This window comes from Xenopus laevis, chromosome 2S (assembly GCF_017654675.1).
Source record: "Xenopus laevis strain J_2021 chromosome 2S, Xenopus_laevis_v10.1, whole genome shotgun sequence".
NCBI lineage: Eukaryota > Metazoa > Chordata > Amphibia > Anura > Pipidae > Xenopus > Xenopus laevis.
The window spans coordinates 126,518,331-126,539,130 of record NC_054374.1 but is presented as its reverse complement, the minus strand read 5'-3'; the positions used below and the strand labels follow the sequence as shown (position 1 = coordinate 126,539,130).

General features: G+C 37.9%; 1 protein-coding gene across 2 annotated transcripts in view; it reads right to left on the bottom strand.

The window, feature by feature from the left end:
* Positions 1–1,513: 1,513 nt before the first annotated feature.
* Positions 1,514–20,800, bottom strand: part of rb1.S (retinoblastoma 1 S homeolog) — a 97,397-nt gene continuing 78,110 nt past the window's right edge. For both annotated transcript variants that reach the window (XM_018249968.2, XM_018249969.2), the window contains 10 exons: positions 18,329–18,447; positions 16,715–16,851; positions 16,096–16,241; positions 11,346–11,450; positions 9,167–9,280; positions 7,068–7,225; positions 5,570–5,600; positions 4,552–4,694; positions 4,381–4,430; positions 1,514–2,463 (listed from right to left, as the gene is read on the bottom strand). In XM_018249968.2, the coding sequence (XP_018105457.1) occupies positions 2,390–2,463; positions 4,381–4,430; positions 4,552–4,694; positions 5,570–5,600; positions 7,068–7,225; positions 9,167–9,280; positions 11,346–11,450; positions 16,096–16,241; positions 16,715–16,851; positions 18,329–18,447 (1,077 nt within the window). In that variant the 3' untranslated portion in view covers positions 1,514–2,389. The remainder of the gene's footprint in view (positions 2,464–4,380; positions 4,431–4,551; positions 4,695–5,569; positions 5,601–7,067; positions 7,226–9,166; positions 9,281–11,345; positions 11,451–16,095; positions 16,242–16,714; positions 16,852–18,328; positions 18,448–20,800) is intronic.

Sequence of the window (20,800 nt, the reverse complement as noted above, 5' to 3'; positions counted from 1 at the left end):
CTGCTGGGAGTTGAAGTTCCACTGGAGAGGGAAGGGCAGAAGCAGAAGCAAATGACAAGTCTGTTCTGTGCACAACTGGTTTCCTGACTAAATACTTGGGATTGTGCAGTAAATAGAAAAGCTTTTTAGAAACTGCATTTCGTCCCATGTATCTCTGTATTGTCACAAGCAAAACGCACATATTGTGTCATTACAAACATTTCAGTGTTATGGGGAAACTGCTGCCTCAGGACACAAGGCCAAACATGAGGGCAAAGCTGAACTATTAAAGGATCTTGTTGGGAGAAGTTAAAAGCACAGTAAGGAATAGTTCACACGAAGAGAGTCGCCTGGCGACTAATCGACTCTTCTTCTGGGCGACAATCTCCCCGAACTGCCTCCGCGCCTCTTCCCATCGGCTATAATGAAAAGTCGCCTACAGTAAAGTACACGCGGCGCTTCTTTTCCCGAAGTTGCCTCACGAGGAAACTTCGGAAAACGAAGCGCCGCGTGTGGTTTAGCGCAGGCGACTTTTCATTATAGCGGATGGGAAGAGGCGATTAGTTGCCAGGCGACAATCTCCCTGTGTGAACTAATCCTAAATAAAAGACTTTGTGGGGTTAAAACTGACAGTGCAGGTTATTGTGGAAGCTCATTAAAGCCACAATGGAGCCTGTATAGGATTCCTGCACACTAATCATTGCTCACGTCATTAGGAATTCTGACACTGCTAATATCATGAATGTGTAACCCAAGCACCCCTTATGTTCAACACAGTAAAAGTTTATATTACTTAACAGTGAAGCACCTTTTGATGCTTCCCTGCTCAGTTGTACTGCTTAAAGGAACAGTTCAGTGTAAAAATAAAAACTGGGTAAATAGGCTGTGCAAAATAAAAAATGTTTCTAATATAGTTAGTTAGCCAAAAATGTAATGTATAAAGTAGGGATGCACCGAATCCACTATTTTGGATTGGCTGAACCCCTGAATCCTTCTCAAAAGATTCGGCCAAAAACCGAACCGCATCTGAATTTACATATGTAAATTAGGGGTGGGAAGGGGAAAACATTTTTTACTTCCTTGTGACAAAAAGTTACGCAATTTCCCTCCCCAACCCTAATTTGCATATGCAAATTAGAATTCGGTTCGGCCAGGCATAAGGATTCGGCCAAATATGAATCCTGCTGAAAAAGGCTGGTTCGCAAACCGAATCCTGGATTCGGTGCATGCCTAGTATAAAGACTGGAGTGACTGGATGTGCAATATAATAGCCAGAACACTACTTCCTGCTTTTCAGCTCTATAACTCTGAGTTAGTCAGCGACTTGAAGGGGGGCCACATGGTACATTTCTGTTCAGTGAGTTTGCAATTGATCCTCAGCATTCAGCTCAGATTCAAAAGCAACAGATATGACCCATGTACCCCCCCCCCCTCAAGTCTCTGAGTGATTACTGTCTGGTAACCAGGGTAACCAGTCAGTGTAAACCAAGAGAGCTGAAAAGCAGGAAGTAGTGTTCTGGCTATTATGTTAGACATAAAATCACTCCAGCCTTTATATATTACATTTTTGGCTAACTAACTATATTGGAAACATTTTTTTTGCACAGCCTATTTACCCAGTTTTTATTTTTACACTGAACAATTCCTTTAATATGACAGCAGGAGATGCTTCTGTTTTGGACAAGAGATCAGGGTGCACACAGGCTACACAGTAACACAAACTGCTAATATCTTGAAATCTAAAGAATAATGTAAAATGCAAATGGTCTCAGAAGAGCAAACTTTAAAAACTTCCAGGGTTGATCCTCACCTCTGTATACACTGGCTAAGAGCACTCTGAACAATGGGACATTGATGTATATGTTTAGATAAAATGTTTTTTGTGGATTTTACCTACCATATTACATTGATGTTCCTAAGTGATTACAAATTGCTGCTTGTCAGATTGGGTGCAGTGAAACTGGAATAATGGTGGTGTGTAATATGGGACGGTGCAAGTGTAGAATGGATGTGGAAATGGGATTTTGTTCAGTAGTACGACTGCAAGTGAAACTGACAGTTGCTCCGTCTAGCTCGATAAATATGTGCACACTGAAATGTGTCACACAGAAGCTCAAGTATCAAATATCCCAAGTTCCCTCGGGAAAAATAGTGCACATCAGTTTCACCCCCTCTGAGATTCTTAAATACAACAAACAATGAAAGAACGGAAATTGTGACGTATTAAACAGATTAAAAACGTATAAAAATCTGTAATTAAAACAAAAACTGGTAAAAAAAAAAAAAAAAAAATCCATTAGAAAACAAATTCCAATAGAAAGCCATGAGGCATCTCCATTAAAAGGAACAGGAATCAGTTGGAGGGATACAGAAAATTCAGGCATAAAAATAAATGTATCAGAAAACAGCTTCACTTTTCTTCTTGTTGGGAAGATTCCAGTGATTCCTCGAGCTTTTGCTTCTGCATTCTTGTTCGTGTAGATGCTGAGGAAAGACAAATAGAATAGAAATGTCAGATGTTTGTGCTTATCAGGGTGTCCCTGGCAAATCGTTAAGACGCCAGCCATATACTTTATTCATTGGTAACTGTCAATGTACATTTAAAAGGATATACAAATGTACATTACAAGTATTACCGAAATGAACCCACAAACTATAGGATCTATAGACGGGCATAATTGGACAATTAGTGAGTGTATGAGCGAAAGGCTAATGCCACACAGACATGTCTCTCAAATCTGCAGAGTTCTGTGTCTGCACCCGGAGCCATTGCATAGGCCTGAGTACAAATTAAAGTGCTCTGATCCAATTTCCAATATTATAGTTCAGCAACTTCTTGGTAACAGGTTGACAACTTCATAATGTCCCCTGTCTAAGTAGATCAGCAATAATGGTCCATATTACAGTCAGATAAAACATTCTTTTATTTTTTTTAAAAGATCCCCCAGGTTTAGCTACAAAAGAGGAGGAACATTAAACAACATATTTTGTTCAGTGGAGGGTAAGAGGATCAAACCCAAACAACAGTTCATAGATCTTCCCAAATATGGTACAGAACCCTGTCTGAGGTGAAACTGTTCTCCTGGTATAATAAAATGTCATCTGATTAATCACCAAACTAAAGAATATCCAATATGGCTGAAATATTTTCCAACATGTGATACCCTGGGTGGTGTTCATATGATGAAATGCCCATGTGGTAAAGTACATGTGGGTCAGACTAGCAGACCAGTCAAAAGCAGAATTAAGCAAGACAAGAGGGACATTAGGGTTACCCAAAAAGAAATTGATTCTACAGAAATAGGCACTGTGGATTTACAAGACTTGGCCCAGCCAGGCCAACTAAATGTCTGCATTTGTCCTCTGGGTTTTAGGAATGACCACCAAAATAATAACCAGCAAATGTTTCTTTAAAATCACAGGTAAGAAGTCACTGGCCCATCCAGAACTACATGGTAATTACAATGTTTCAGACAGACACTCTCTCTAGCACATGTTGGCATTTATAGCACAGACGTATAGACTAAAAGTGCACCTCTCCATGATGTATGGCTATAGACAGCTGCACAGAGGCAGCAATGTGCTGAATAATAATTGATCCTGTGTACACAACCAGCCTTGTTCCAGTTGCAGAACGGACTATTAAGCTGATGGCACACCTGAAGATTCAGGGAGACTAGTTGCAGAGCGACAAATCTCTTTTTCGGGCGACTAATATCCCTGAACTGCCTTCCCGCTGGCAAGAACATAAATCGCCGACGGGATGGCACTCGGATTGTTTCTTTTTCCGAAGTTGCCTGACGAGGAAACTTTGGCAACTTCGGAAAACCGAATCAATCCAAGTGTAATTTTACATTCAAGCCAGAAGGAAGGCATTTCGGGGAGATTAGTCGCCCGAAGAAGAGGAGATTTGTTGCTGGGCGACTAATCTCCCTGAAATCGCAACGTGTGCCACCACCCTTAGTCTGACTGGGGAATACTAGCTTATTCTGTAAATATTTATTCATCTTTAAGATTCCAAAATAAACAGAGCCTTATAAAAACGGTGGTGGTGGGGGGGGGGGGGGCTGAGGGTTGGGCTTGTTCACCTTTAAATCGACTTTTAGTATGATTGAGTATAGAGTGGTTGCAATTTTTATGATTATTAAAGAAAAAAAACAAAGGCCCATTGAAAAGTAGCATAAATGGTTTCCAGATAGTAGATTCCAGGCCTGTATGATAAAGGTAACACACACACATCCACAGGTCTTTGCATTAAAGCTGAAAATGAGTTACTTTTTGCTGATATGCATCCGTTTTAGTATAAATCCATTTATTTCCAAATACTTTTGCCCAGTAGATACTTGTAGGTACAGTGTGCTCCTTAGAGAACATACATACTTAGTCTCACAGAATACTTACTCATTTCTGCAAGCTTTTGCTGAAATTTCGATTCTCCCTGTATATGTTTGCTAAAGACAAAAATTTTAACTCATTAGAAATAGATAAACTGCAAACAATAAAACTATCAATAAATGCTAACTTTCATATAGAAATAGAATCTGATTGCCCAGAAACTGCTCAACCACTAACCTTCCATCTGCTTCATCTTGTCCGTCTGAATCAAAACGAAGCTTCTTTAGTGGCTTTGGAGTAGTACCAGTATCAGCACTTCTTTTTATTGGCCGCTCACAGCTGTTAAGCATTTGGTTAATTTTCTGAAATCTGTCAGGAGACTGAAAACAAAACAAAAAATGAAGATAAAATGACAGTGAGCCTACTTACAGGATTGAAACTATGCTTAAAGGAACAGTAACATGAAATTTTTTCTATAAAAAATTAGTTTGCCCTTAGCGAAAAAAAACAAAACCAGCACACATTTAACTTTACATTTGCAAAGACTTTATTAAGAAATATCTTACTGATACTCCGTTTGCGCTCCTCTTCTGAAAAGGCGATATGGCGACGATCCATCAGGCAGCGCTCCATTTCTCTTCCCTGCCTTCTATAGGAGATAGCCAGGGAGGAGAAATCGAGTGCCGCCAGATGGATCGTCGCCATTTCAGAAGGTTTCATGTTACTGTTCCTTTAATATACATTATGACTTCTACACAATTCTGCAGCACTGCAATTGCACTGTACAAATAGGGGGAGGAAGATCCAATGTACCAAATATTTAGGAGCTATGCCAGTTGGGTAATCTGGAGGCACTAAAATCCGTTGGTGGGATGCATGCAGCCATCAAGTTAGACAACAATTTTCTACAGTATTTCATACTCTTGCCTGGTTAGGAGCAGAAACATTATTTTGTTCCAATGGCAAATTGTGTTGCACACAGAAAAGTCTGCAGACTTGTCCCCAGTACAGCACAGAAATTAGAGAAAACAGGATGGGGATCAATATCCGGTATATAACTGCTGGAATATTCTGCTATGTATTTTATATACCACCACCATAAGGCAAGGTTGGAACTTTGCCTCACCCAGAACATGCGTGTACTCCTACATTTGTTTATAGGAAATACTAATGAATATACTAAAGCTGGCACTGATGATGAAATAATACAACTAAATTCTTATATAGTATATTTATTTATAAAAGACATACATACCCTAAATGTTTCACCAAGTGAAATAAGGAAACTGCAAAACACAGAGTAATGGACAGGGGTTAATACAAAGGAAAACAGGATGATGTAACGCTGCGATCAATGTTCTTAGCACAAAATACACTAAGATAACTGGCCTGGAGAGAAATAATTCCATTAGTTATCACAAGATACACAGGCACCTGACTTTGCCTTTTGTCTGAAAATAGCCTCCCCTGCATGTAACCTCCTCCACTTGTTGGATATGAAAATGTGCTGCATGAAGTATATGCATGGGAAAGGGCAGCAGGAAAGGGAGAACTTTCTATCCACTGCAATCCAATGTGACACCTGCCATATTACCAACGTGCAGGAGGCAATGAGCGATATTAAATATTAAATGTATTTAGTTAGGGTAAACATAGAAGTGGAAGTTAGGCTTGTTCATGATGGATATAATCTTGACACAGAACTCAAATTATTCCACCTGATGCATGACAAAGGAGTCCTCCCCGAAACATTGCATCACTCAATAAATAGCGAGGGCTTTGCCCTGCCAGCAGTATCCTTGTGTGCCGGTGTTTCTTCCATATCTACATTTACCGTGATGCAACATGGTACAGAATTTACTTTCTCCACAAGAAAGGGAACTTTATGCTTTATCAAATTTATGTGGTCAGAGACTAAACTTTGTGGTCTAAATGTAAATTTTTATGTCTGGCATGAACACAACACAGTACATAACCTAATAGCATGCAGTGTGAAGTTAGAAGCTTCTTTATTATTAGGAAGGATCTGAAAGCTTGCTTAGATGTTGAGGACAAATTTCCTTTGGCCTGCAATAGTCAGTCATGTTAGGGATTGTCATAGCTTTGCTGCAATGTGAGCCAAAAGGAAATGCTTCAATAAATCAAGTTGACAAGAAGAAAGGGGAACATTCTCTTTGTTGTTGTGAAACTTTACAAAAAATGGATGAATCTAACAACATGCTAGAAGTTTATTCAAATACATATCACATAACTCAAAATGTATATGTAGAATTATTTAAAAGGAATAGTGAAACAAGGATCACATTTGTTTTATCTAGGCCTTGCAAATCTAATTTACTAGAACACTGATGCACCAAATCATGGCTTTGGCTGAATTAGTCTTTTCTTGGCAGGACTCAGACTTGGCCATTTCCAAGCACATCCGAATCCTTAAAATAATGGGACTTTAAATCATGTCTTGAGTACATGTAACCAGAATGATCTTAATTTGGGGTTTTGGATTCAAACCCCAAGTGTGTGTGTATATATGTATGTATATACAGCCGCCAATGTGATAATAAATTAAATTTTTTTTAAAAAAAATACTTAACCCGTGAGTGTGGTTTCTACTCGATGGAAAATCTATCTATCTATCTATCTATCTATCTATCCACAAACAATATATAAGTGACAGAACACGTCTCTCTTCGTTTTCAATTTTGCTTTCCAATGAATATGGCACCTGTCCAGGACTAGAGATGCCAACTACTAACCTTGTCTTTGGAGTCATCTTGCTGGGAGAAAGCAAGCCATCTGCTGTTTTGTATGGCGTTTTTAATGGTGATACATAAATATTTCCTGGAACCTTTGGAGAATTGCCAAATCTGTAAGGGCTCCTTGGGATGTGAGGAATTGGAGACAATGTTGGATGCTGGAGAACAAAAGAACAGCAATTTATAACAAGATCTATAGAATTTGTATATGGGGATGGGCGGACACCTCGGTCCTGTATGTGTGTGGGGGGGGATGTACATGAGTGAGTTTTCATGTATTTTGTTATTGATGTGTTTTTCATTTGCTACCAATAACAGTGGCTTTGGACTTGTCGCTAGTACTCTTTTTGGCCCTCTTCTGATTTGGTTTATATTTTAGCCCTTAAGCCATCATCCATCTTTAACCAGTTTATTTAAGAAAGTTTTAGGGCTAGTCCACACGAGGAGATTTTGTCGCCTGGTGACTAATCGCCTCGTCTTTTGAGCGACTATCTCACCGAACTGCCTCAGCGGTTTTTCCCCATAGGCTACAATGAAAAGTCGCCTGCGCTAATGCACATGTGGCGATGCGTTTTCAATAGTCGCCCAAAATTGCCTCAGTGAGAACCTATAGTGAAAATTGAGCCAGAAAGGGAATCCTTTCCATCCAAAATACAGAAGCAGCAGTAAACATTATATGGCTCAAGTGCAAGTGCAGTGTACAAAATGCAATTTCATGCACAAGCTGCCATGGTTTTCACCCACAATGCCCCTGATACAGTTGGGGGTGATGCATTTAAATAAGGGCACTAATTGGATGCAATCAAACTAAACAACATGGTTGTTTTATTTCCAGCACTTGGCAAAAAAAAAAAAAAAATTCTGTGATTATATAGGTGCAACCTTTGAGGTTGGTGGAGCTACAGGGTTCCGCATACCTCCCAACATTTTGGATATAAAAAGAGGGACAAAAACCCATGACCATTTTTGTGGCCACACCCTCTTAATTACCATGTTCTTTTTACAAGTTTTATAAATGTTCAAACTTTATAAAAGTTTGAACATATTTCTGTGTTTTTTCCCCCCAGTTATTACAGTTTTGCTAATGAACGTGAATTGCCCTTTAAGAGCAGGGGCACACTGGCAGATTCTGGGAGATTTTGTCGATTTCTGAAGCTGCCCGAAGTTTTCTTGTGAGGCAACTTCGGAAATTGAAGTGCCGCGAGTGCATTGGCGCAGGCGTTTTCTCATTATAGCAGGAGGAAGGCAGTTTGGAGAGATTGCCGCCCTGCAGAAGAGGCGATTAGTTGCCAGGCAACTAAATCTCCCTGAATCTGCCCGTGTGCCCCTGCCCTAAGCCGCGAGTCTAACTTTTCCCAAGGGACCTGTAATCTTATATTGTTACAATTACTTTTTGGCTTATCTAGATACATTTGAATGGTTAAAATGTATCTTATCTTCTGTTGTGGCTGTTCTGGGCTCTCTCCCAAAAGCCAATTAAGTTAGAAACTTTGTTTCTTTTTCTGGCTGTTCAGTGCAGAAAAAAAACAGGACTTTCCAGTACAAATGAGGGACTGCAGGTTGAGCTGTCTAAAAACGGGACAGTTGGGAGGTATGCGGTTGCTCTGTATGGATAGGTGTATTGTGAGTGATTCGCAAGATGAAGTGGGATGTTATCAGAGGCTCCAAGCATAACTAGTGAAATTCTAGGAGCAGCTTTAGACAAAAATACCTTTAATGAATGCCAATTTTTCCCACAACCACTGTGCCAAAAGTTGCATGACTGCAATTGATGGCCATAAATTTTAGATAGCTAAATATCTAGAGTTAGAGAAAGAGTGAGAAAGAGATGGTGCCCAACTGAGTTATTGATTGCCTTTAATCACCATAAGTTATCAGAAGTTACCTCTACAGAGCTCTGTAGTATAAAATTACATAAAAAATAAAAGTGTGTGTGTGTGTGTGTTCCTCATGCAATCGATCACAGTAAGACCAAATGCAAAACGTTTCAGGAACCATCCTCAGCTTAGTAACAAATGAACTATGTTTTGGAAAACCTCTGACATACATGATAAAGATAATAGATCCATAAAAATAATGTAAGCTTTAAGAGAACTTACCCGAGCTGATCCATACTGTAAGATATGGCTTTTTAGTTTCTGCATAAAGACTAAATTATAAAAGACGATAATAGAGTCATGCTGCCCATCTCGGATCAGTACATGTTTGAATGTCTGTGAAACAATTATGAAGACATTAAGGATAAAAAGCATCTAAAACCATCATCACATAGAAAGTATAGTGCTAACTCTCCCCATTCCTAATTAAAAATAACAATATAAAATAATGGATATGGCAACATGTTTAGATTTTGTTGGTGTTAGTTAGTTGCTGGTTTACTGGAGAGTCGCATGCTATTGTTATTTTTACCAGCTGCCAATGTAATGGTCTGCACTATGGGTTTGTGCCCACAAGGTGGGCATGAATGTTGAACTTTTTATAACTGAAATCCGTGAAAGGTTAATTGATATTAATAATCAAATGAAAAAATATTGATTGTTGCAGGTGCCATGTAGATTGTTTGTTTTCTGCAATTCCGGGCATTGTGAATTACACACTAACACCACAGTTATTTAAACCACTAGTTTGATGAGTGTGCAGGTCACTATCCATCCATTCATTTCAGGGCAAATATATGCTCCTGCTAGCAATTGCATCCAGATGTATATGGGAGCAGTTAAATGGACTGCAAATGTGTATAAAACAGATGCACATGTAATACACACAGCAGGCTTTTGATCTTCCAGATTAGTCAAAATACGGATTTATACTTATCACTAATATAGAACAGTTGGTAAATGTCATATTACAGTTGTATTCAGAATAACAGTCCTACATCAGATACCTGATCAACTACTGTTTTATGGTAGAAATTATATTTCTACATGGCAAATAATTTACTAGTAGTTGTAGTAGAGTAATAGAAAACCAACAGACCCAACAGTCATGACATGCTGCTGATTCTGTGTAATTGAATCATTGAGGCTTGTTCCAAATAATAGCAGTGTGGCAATCAATTAGTGAGGTCATTCATTCTGTGAAAAAACAGGTGTCAATTACGGCCCTTATTTAAGGGAGGAAGGCAGCATACATTCTGCATGCTGGTTATAGTGCATTTCTCTATGAAAATCCACACATTGTTAAAAAAACAGCGTACTTTTATTAAAGAGTTGATTGGAGAGAGGAAAAAGAAGAGCAGAAAACGATAGGCTGCTTAGCTGAAATCTCAGATTCTTTAAAATGGCAACCAAAACCTGAAAGACGTGGACGAAAACAGAAAATGACCGTTCGAATGGATAGAAGAATAGCCAAAATGGCAAAGACTTGGCCAATGATCAGCTCCAGGAAGATCAAAGAAGGTCAAAAGTTACCTGTGATACTGTTACAATTAGAAGACGCCTATGTAAAGCCAAGAAGCCCCCGCAAAGTCCCATTGTTGATAAAAGGCATGTGCTGAAGAGGTTAGAAAACATAGAACACAGAACAATAGAACACATTGACTGGCCTAAAGAGAAATTGTTTAACATTTTGGGGACAAATGAAAGAAAATGTTCTTTTTGGGTCTCGGGGCCCAAACACTGTACAGTGTGAAGACAATGAAACATGGTGGCACAAACATCATGATATGGGGATGTTTCTCTGTGTTGGGTCTATTTATCACATACCAGGGATCATGGATCAGTTTCAATACATCAAAATACTTGAAGAGCTCATGTTGCCTTATGCCGAAGAGGAAATGTCCTTGAAATGGGGGTTTCAACAAGACAACGACCCCAAACACACCAGTAAATGAGCAACATCTTGGTTCCAGACCAACAAGATTGACATTATGGAGTGACCAGTCCAATACCCAGACCTTAATCCAATAGGAAACGTGTGGGGGGTGACATCAAAAACATTTTTCAGTTTATACAGAATGTTTGAGTCTATAAAGACTTTTTGGAACAGCCCAATATTCCCTTTTATTCACTTTGTGTAAAGGAATAACACAAATTTTTATAGAGTGGGCAGTGTTCCCAATAAATGTGTGTGTATGGAAAGAAAAGCTATTATAATAAAGCTATTTATATTTTGAGCTTTATTCGCTTTTTTAAACACTGCTATTATTCTGAACACAACTGTATATTCCGCATACACAGGAGGTCAATACAAGGATATATTTAATTATGCAGCCTGCGTGGTTATAATACAGTATGTACTATAATATTGTTATACAGTAGTTCACGCTTTAAGTCTTACCTCCTGGTTTGTATTTGTGAGCCCTTTGTAAGCTGTTACAATGGTTTTAAATCTTAGGTCAATGTTCTTTGCTTTGCATATCCCATACATAGAACACATCATAATCTATAAAACAAAGAAAGAACCACTGCAGAATAATACACAAAAAACTGTCTGTACAAAGGAGTACATAGTTAGCAGAACTGCTGGACATTCATATTAGTGAAAGTAAGATTTGGGTGCACTGGAACGCGGATTGTCAGGGCTGATCAATGCACTGCCTCACTAACAGCTCTTTAGCTTTATAAGTAAATTCGACTATTGACAGAATGTGTTAGAATGTATTGCGAATCCTTCATAGAAGAGATAACAGTGATGTAAATGTAAATATATATTATAACCCATTGTTTCAGAATGAAATGTAAATTTAATTATAAAATAGAATTTTTTTTAAACTCAGAAGAATTAAAATCTAACCAAAAAACTCGAATTCGAATTAGATTTTTAAAAACTTGATTCGAGTTTTTTCGGAGTAAGGAAGGCTGCAAACAACTCCAAATGGATCCCTGGACCTCTCCTGATCAAATTCGAGTTCTTAAAGAGCCACAGTATGATAAATCTTGAAAATCGAATTATAAAAGGTCTCGAATCTAATTTGAATAAATTCCTAGTCGAATTTGACCGTTTTGACCATAAAAAAAATTTGAATTTTCAATCTGACCCTTGATAAATCTGCATACAGAAAATGTTTTCAAATGGAGGGCACTCTAATATAAGATATATATAGTATAGTTAAACAAAAGCCCTTACAAGGCCCCCATACAAGGCCAAATATAGAACAATGTTAACCAAAAAAGGGCCTGCACACCAAATAAACAGCAAGACCACGTGGTATTTGAATAGTCATATATTTTTATATATAAAAAAGAGAATATACATACATATAACAGGGCAAAAATATGTCCAAAAGATATCACAAGAAGTCAATTATACATACCACGTAAATATGGTCAAACAGCAATAAGGAACAAAGAGAAAAGCGGATACACCTGCCCTGAGAAGAGAATCACCCCGACGTTTCGGCTTTTAGCCTTTCTCAAGGGGAATTCTGACCTTTGTGCACAGCGAGCGGCTATAAATACCTTATTTGCTTTACTGTCATCATTATGCGTTTTCGTGCGCTGCAGTTCTGCGCGTCGCACTCGAAGCATACGGCCGTGACGTCACTTCCGCATATGTCATATCCGTGGACGCTATGTCCAAGTCAATGATGCGGTTTGGAACGCAAGCAACTAACCTCAGCAGCCATTCAATGGCATCGTGTCTCCTAGCAACCACAATATTAGCGTTTCAACCTTATAACATATTAAATTTGACATGCTTCTATTTCTATCTATAACCACTATGCATATACAGAGTTTTACATAGAGACTTAATACTTTTATACATTCTTGTGATAGTGCATTCAGATCCACTAATATCATGCTACCACAACAAACTACCTGATGGAGTTGGAAGTATGCTATTACAATTTCCTGAATGGGTCCTAAAGAAGAACTATTTTATTTTTGAGGACAAATACTATGAACAGAGTCAGGGTACGTCAATGGGGTCCAATGTGGCCCCTGCATATGCCAATTTATTTATGGCGAGGTTTGAAGATGACTATGTCTATACAAGTGAATTTTGGCCCTATGTGCGCTCTTGGTTGCGCTATATTGACGACCTGTTTTTCTTTTGGCAGGGTACTGAAGAAAAATTGTATGCTTTCAATGAATACCTAAATAGCAGACTTCCGACCATTAAATTCACCTTGGAATGTAACAAGGATAAGATACACTTCCTAGACGTGTCAGTTGAGGTAAGAGATGGACGATTAGTCACAGACTTATATAGGAAGCCGACTGATAGAGTTGCATACCTGGACCCTAAAAGCTTTCATCCGCCCGCGACTATTAAGGGTCTACCATATAGTCAATTACTGCGTGTAAGACGCATTGTTAACTCGGATGATAGACTTGAGGAGAGAATGGATGAAATGGTACAGAATTTTGAGAGGAGAGGCTATGACCCAAGATTATTGGAAGGAGCCAAACAAAGGACCAAGGGAGCGGATAGGGTTGAATTACTTACTAAGAAAAATGCCAAAAAGATGGATAGGTTGCCTTTCGTTAACACCTATTCTTCCCAATCGGGACAGATTAAGAGCATAATGCATAGACATTGGCATCTGTTACGGATGGACCAGAAATTGGCGCCTTGGGTGAAGAATCCTCCAATTATGGCTTACAAGAGATCCTCCAACCTAAGAGACAAATTGGTACATGCTATAAATGAGCCTCCAAAAAAGCAGGGTACATGGCTGAGTGGAACTAAAGGTATGTACAGATGTGGGAGGTGCGTTAACTGTAACTTTGCCATTCGAGCAGACAAATTCTATCATCCGAGAACTGGGAAGGAGTATGATATGTTGGATTACATTAATTGTCAGACGGACTTTGTCATCTACATTTTGAAATGTCCCTGTGGGAAACTTTATGTAGGTGAAACAACTAGATCGCTTACAACAAGAATTGGGGAACATAGGAGTGATGTGAGGTTAAATAAAAGCACATCCCCAATAGCGAGACATTTTGCAGTTGAAAAACATCAAGTTAGTCAATTAAGATTTATGGGGATAGAACGTGTAAGAACACCGAAGCGTGGTGGAGACAGACAACTCCTTCTTAAACAAAGAGAGTTGAAATGGATATATAGATTAAATACACTCACACCCAATGGGTTGAATGAAGATAGAGAGTTTTCACTATTTCTCTGAAACCTCAGGTCTTACTATATCTGGAGATATGTTGTTGCCTCAGCCTGATGTATGTTATATGTGAGGATAATCATGTATTATTCTGATTTTTAAGTTATTTTATTTATCTTTACAGAGTATTTCACAGACTGTGATGTTGCATTGATGAGACACATTTAATCCATGAAAAAGGATGAGAGAGACATGATGTCATTTACTATTGCACGGGATAGAATTATTATTCCTGTATTCTTTGACATGGGTTTTGTTTAATGACACTATATGTGTTCTGAAATGAATTGTTACAATACACAATATACTCCATAGGATCAAGGTGCCTATAATTTTAAGGATATTGATCGATTTATTGCACTGTCACTTTTCTAAAACGTATAGCACTATTTTAAAAGGGTATAGACATATATCTATTCATGATGTAGACACTAATTATGAAATAATTGTCAACATTAGGTTGAGTTATGCACTTTTGTAGTAATATTTATGAATTTATACAATTATGCACTATAATTAATATTTATGAATTATTAACTAATATTTATGAATTTCTGGAATCACGCACTGTCACTTTAAATATTTAACCATATCTGTTTTCTTGATAATGAAGGTTCATATATTTTACAATTTGTTATAAACAATTGCACAACAGGTGAAAATGGTTAAAATTGATATAAGTGTTCTTTTAGAGGACATTGAACCTATTTGGAGTTTGTTGTGGTAGCATGATATTAGTGGATCTGAATGCACTATCACAAGAATGTATAAAAGTATTAAGTCTCTATGTAAAACTCTGTATATGCATAGTGGTTATAGATAGAAATAGAAGCATGTCAAATTTAATATGTTATAAGGTTGAAACGCTAATATTGTGGTTGCTAGGAGACACGATGCCATTGAATGGCTGCTGAGGTTAGTTGCTTGCGTTCCAAACCGCATCATTGACTTGGACATAGCGTCCACGGATATGACATATGCGGAAGTGACGTCACGGCCGTATGCTTCGAGTGCGACGCGCAGAACTGCAGCGCACGAAAACACATAATGATGACAGTAAAGCAAATAAGGTATTTATAGCCGCTCGCTGTGCACAAAGGTCAGAATTCCCCTTGAGAAAGGCTAAAAGCCGAAACGTCGGGGTGATTCTCTTCTCAGGGCAGGTGTATCCGCTTTTCTCTTTGTTCCTTATTGCTGTTTGACCATATTTACGTGGTATGTATGACTTCTTGTGATATCTTTTGGACATATTTTTGCCCTGTTATATGTATGTATATTCTCTTTTTTATATATAAAAATATATGACTATTCAAATACCACGTGGTCTTGCTGTTTATTTGGTGTGCAGGCCCTTTTTTGGTTAACCTTGATAAATCTGCCCCATAGTGTCTTCGCAAAGCCAATGTCTATTTTGTAGCAGCTACTAGTAGCTCTGTTCACCCTAAACAGTTCTGTATAAAACAAATCTTACCTTTCCTTACATTCTGCATTCGAATCAGGATTACAAAAAAGGAGGAGTTTAATACAACTGGTTGAACTGGTAAATGTAATCTGATAAATGCGCTACTCAACAAATTAACTGAAGTTATAAAACTGCAGGTAGAATGTATTTAAAACACAGGTCTATTCAAAGGGTGCTTGCTCAACACAGGTGCATTTTGCCCCTTTAAAAATCAAAAGAGGAGCATTTTTGCTGGGGTTGTTTCTAAACCCAGCACCGCATAGGTCCTTAATTGAGGGTGCAGAAAGGGCAGATGTAGCTTAGCCAAGAGGCTGAGCTGGTGGTGACTGGGAGGCATCTATCAATTTGTAAGTCTAATTCAGCAGAGCAGTATTAACGCAGGCCTATAGTTTTATAATAAACAAAAAAAACAAATGGAAATGAATCATATGTAATGATGGAGTCTGTAACAATGTAATGATGGAGTCTGTAACAAAATCATGACTATGTTAATAAGGTACCTGGTCTAAATGTCTGTCACGCATGAGTTCATATTCTTGCTGCAGTGTATGCTGTAAAAGTGTCCAGATCACCTGTTCAAGTTCAGGATGGTCAGAGAGGAGGCTGGAACAGAGACTGCTTAGCCGCTTATATGCCAAAAGGTACACTAAATCAAAACAAGAAAAGCAATTACCACAAAGAAATAAAGATACTGTTGGGATTTTAGGACTTATTTGATTTTAGGACTTATTTGGTTTTAGGCCCTCCTTGATCTCCAGCATATTGTAAGGACTTTAGTTTGTTTAACTAGTTTAAATATATATAAAAATTGTTGTATTAGATATTGTACGAATGTGATATTCATTGTAATTGATTTTTTAAAATCTCAGTTGCAGAGGCCTCACATGCAGCCCTGTTCTACGCACTGTGAAAAGTACTGCGGCTTTAAAAATAAATGTAAATACTAATTTGTATTCCAAAGAATACTTTTTATCAAACTCTATTTGAAGTGGGACCTCAGAGCCCTGAAAACGTGTATGCAATTTTTCTTATCAAATTCTTCTTATCAAACTTCATACCTTTGCTAATATTCTTTACCCGAATAATTGCCATGCACTGAAACAAAATCTACAAACATACCTTTTTTGTAAAAGAGTGAAAGGGAGGTTGATTTCTGTTGAACTGGTTGTGAGGATGAAACCTGTCCATTAGTAACAGATGAGGTGGGCACACTAGTTACAGGATGTTGATGGGATGATCTCGAAGGTGAAAGATACCTAAACGTGAAGCACAAAACTATACATGGGTATAATGTTCCGTTTTACCTTCGGTTCATTCCACCACCTCACGTACCGGATATTGATTGCAAGACTCTAAACATCTTAATATTTTTGCAGAAACATCCGTTTTTTACCAACACCTATAATGCTTAGGACACGTACCCCGGAGAGTTCTCACATATACATAATGGGTCCACTACATGTGGCTACACAAGACCAAAAAATGCAAATTTAGATCAAGGAGGACATTTAAAGAAATGTACTACATAGTTATCCGTTGCTTTAGTTGATCATGATTGGCAAAATATTTTGTCAAGTACTATGCATAATTCTATCAATGTACTAGCTCAGGAAACATCATATAAAGTCTTGAGTAGATGTTATCTGGTCCCAAGCCTTAAAGCCAAATGGACCCCCGGATCTAATCCCAATTGTTTCAGGGGCCGTCTCATCTCAGGTACAATGGCACATATTGAGAGGCATAGGATCCTCAATACTATGACTGAAGGTAAACAAGTTAGGGACCGCCATATGGGGTTAACCTTGACGTGGTATGGTGGCTTTTCAACTTTATGATCATACCTTTGTAACTAAAAAACCCCTGTCTTTGTGAACACATGCATTTGCATATCTACTGAATTACTAAAACAGGGGCCCAGGGAATGTGCACTGACCCATTTGGCTATGTCAGTAGCACTTCCCTTATACTTATATAGATTTCTACTTAGCAATGTGAGTGCTCCCACAACCCCCCTTTTTACATACCGGTATATTTTTGCACTGCTACAAAGCATAGCGCCTACGGATTTGGGTCTATCAGTTTATACGGTTTTACAGGTCATCTACCCAAACGTCCAGAGAAGGACATCTTAAAGCTACTCAAGCAATTTCTAGAGAACAATATGCCTTAATTACACACTTTTTTACTGCTACTAAGCAAGTTATAGCGAAGCCCTGGCTTAAGCCTCATCTATTTTTTCCGGAAGAAAGGATAGCGTTTTAAATTAAAAAATTAACTAGTATACACTATATGCACTTTATATTTTGTTGTTTACTCCCCCGCTAGCAGTGCGGCACTGGCCATTTCATTGGACATTTTGTATTGATACTTGAGATTGTATCTGGACCAGCAGGAGGAGAAAACACTGAAGGTTTAGCAATCTAAATCATTTTCGGTTTGTGACAAAGATGGAATAAGCAAGTTTTCAAAGGGCCTTCTGTTAAAAATTGATTAAAAGAGGCAAGCTTGCAATACACATTTTATATTCATCTATAAATCATTAGAAATGGGCTCCAGTGGCCAACAGCCTTACGTCCTATGCTTTTCTTCCCACAGGGAAGAAAAATAATACTGTTTTTTAATACTTATAATAATACTGTTTTTCAACTTGACAATAGTTTTACGAATACACGGTTACGTTTTATTATATGTTTAAAACAGAGAGGCAGTATCGAAGGCAAAATGAGTACTTACAGATCTGCAGCTGTATGATTGTGCTGTACAGGCTGCTGCAAATTGCTCACTAGTTCTGGATGATCCACTAAACCCTCCCGTTCTCTTGTTTGTTTGATTAGATCAAACAGTGGTGAATCCTATATTAAGCAAAAGGTTGTACATTAGTAAATATGCACCGTTAGCCTTACTGTAAAAATAAAATCAGTTATATGGAAGCCAATACAAATTGATGATGTGTCTGCTGTAATCTATCATTCACTCAACAAGATGATATTACATAAAAATAAACATAGAAAAAGAGGACAGCGCACAGATTTAACCCATATTTGCTCAAATATTTAAAAAAATAATACATAAAAAAAACAAAAAATCTAAATTGATTAAAAATGGTCCCATAAAATCAGTGAGGCTTGGATGACTTTTGCCTGGCAAATGTTTTACATTAGAGGTATTCTTGGTTTTTACACTTAATCACACATTTTTAGAACTTTTAAGAAATATAGAAAACACATTTTTTCAAGGTTCAGTTGTTGATAATGGGCCCCTTAAAGGAACAGTGAAGTGTAAAAATAAAAACTGGGTAAATAGATAGGCTGTGCAAAATAAAAAATGTTTCTAATATAGTAAGCCAAAAATATAATCTATAAAGGCTGGAGTGACTGAATGTAAAACAGAACACTATTTCCTGCTTTTCAGCTCTCAAACGCTGAGTTAGCCAGCGTCTTTAAGGGGGGGGGGGGGTCACATGAGACATAACTGTTCAGTGAGTTTGCAATTGATCCACAGCATGCAGGTCAGATTCAAAAGCAACTGTTATGACCCATGTGTCCCCACCCCTCAAGTCACAGGCACTATCAGTGGAAACCAAGAGAGCTGAAAAGCAGGAAGTAATGTTCTGGCTATTATGTTAGACATCCAGTCACTCCAGCCTTTATACATTACATTTTTGGCTAAATAACTATATTATATAATGTTTTATTTTGCACAGTCTATCTATTTACCCAGTTTTTATTTTATGCTGAACAATTCCTTTAAAGTAACAAATTGGTATTAATGATAGTGAAAATACAACAGAAAATAATTTGCATGTTAAGAAACAATGAATAAGTGCTTAAGTACTTTTCCACTTGAGGCCAGTACTAAGAGACTAAACACTGACAGCATTTGACATTTCTAAATGTTCACAAGTGATGAGATACACGGCAAACTGTTTAGAATACACACACATTTTCTATTGCTCAACTGTGGCGAACATATTTGCATCACGTCCGTTTGTGGCTTAGCTATAAATAAAGAACATTTCCCAACATCTCAAGTATAAGAGGACCCAAAGCACAGACTATATTCTGAAGTTAAACAAAGCTTGCCTGTTTTTATTGAATCTTAATGAGAATGTCACACTTGTCACCTATTTCCTAGTTTGACACAAACATAGATCAGTGAACTCTAACTGGGAAATGGGTATCTGTCAGAAGGAACAACACTACAATGCAACTCTAGCAATTACAAAGCTCAAATTTAGTAAATTTGCATAGGACTTCAGTGTGGCTACTTCAAATTGTTATGTAAATAAAAGGACAGTGCCCTCCATTGTTTATTTAATATGCTTATAGACAACTACAATAAAACGTTAAAAAGGTTCTGTATTAGCCTAAACTGAAACATTTGTAAATTTGAATGCATTATTGATTTCTAAAACAGAGCATTTCTATCAATGTTTGAGATGAATTACAAATGTGTACATGTAAGTGTACACGTAATAATATGGATATGTGTTTCAGATATTCAGCAACATAAAATGCAGGAACATAGTTCACGCAATGCTTTTTTAGGGCTCTGTGTGAAATGCCTTTCTTCCTAAAAATACTTCCTGTGCAGACAACAATGCATACGGGAAAATCAACATTTAGGGAAATGAAGGCTAAAAATTAAATGATATGCATGTTAGTCAGTATCATATGCAGAGTCAGTCTGTAGTGCACATCCTTTTTCTTAAGCCTCCTGCTTTCACAATCTGTGGGTAAGGTTTGCTTTACTTCTAGTAAAAATGAGCAGGTCGCATTTCATACTCCAGTGTTTTAAAGGAGAACTAAAGCTTAACTAAAGATGTAGCTAGAAATGCTGTAGATTATATTTTGGGCTTCTGTACCAGCCCAAGGCAACCACAGTCCTTTAGTATGTAATAATAAGCCTTGTAGCATCAGCTTATATTACAGGCCAACCTTATTTTCATCTTGATAATTTGCGACGACCCCTAAGTTTAGCTCCTCAACAGCTGCTCAGAGCCGACTGAGCATGTGATTGTCGAAGACAATTTCCAAGATGGTGACCCCCATGGGACAGATTTACCCCGTTTCACGGCGCAGATCGAAGGAATCACAAGAGACGGTATTGCTCAATTTTCTTGCGGCTTTATTTGGCATGTCTAGTGAGTTTCTAGCAGGGACCCTGACGAAGTGCCTGGAAAGAGGGCATGAAACGCGTAGGTTT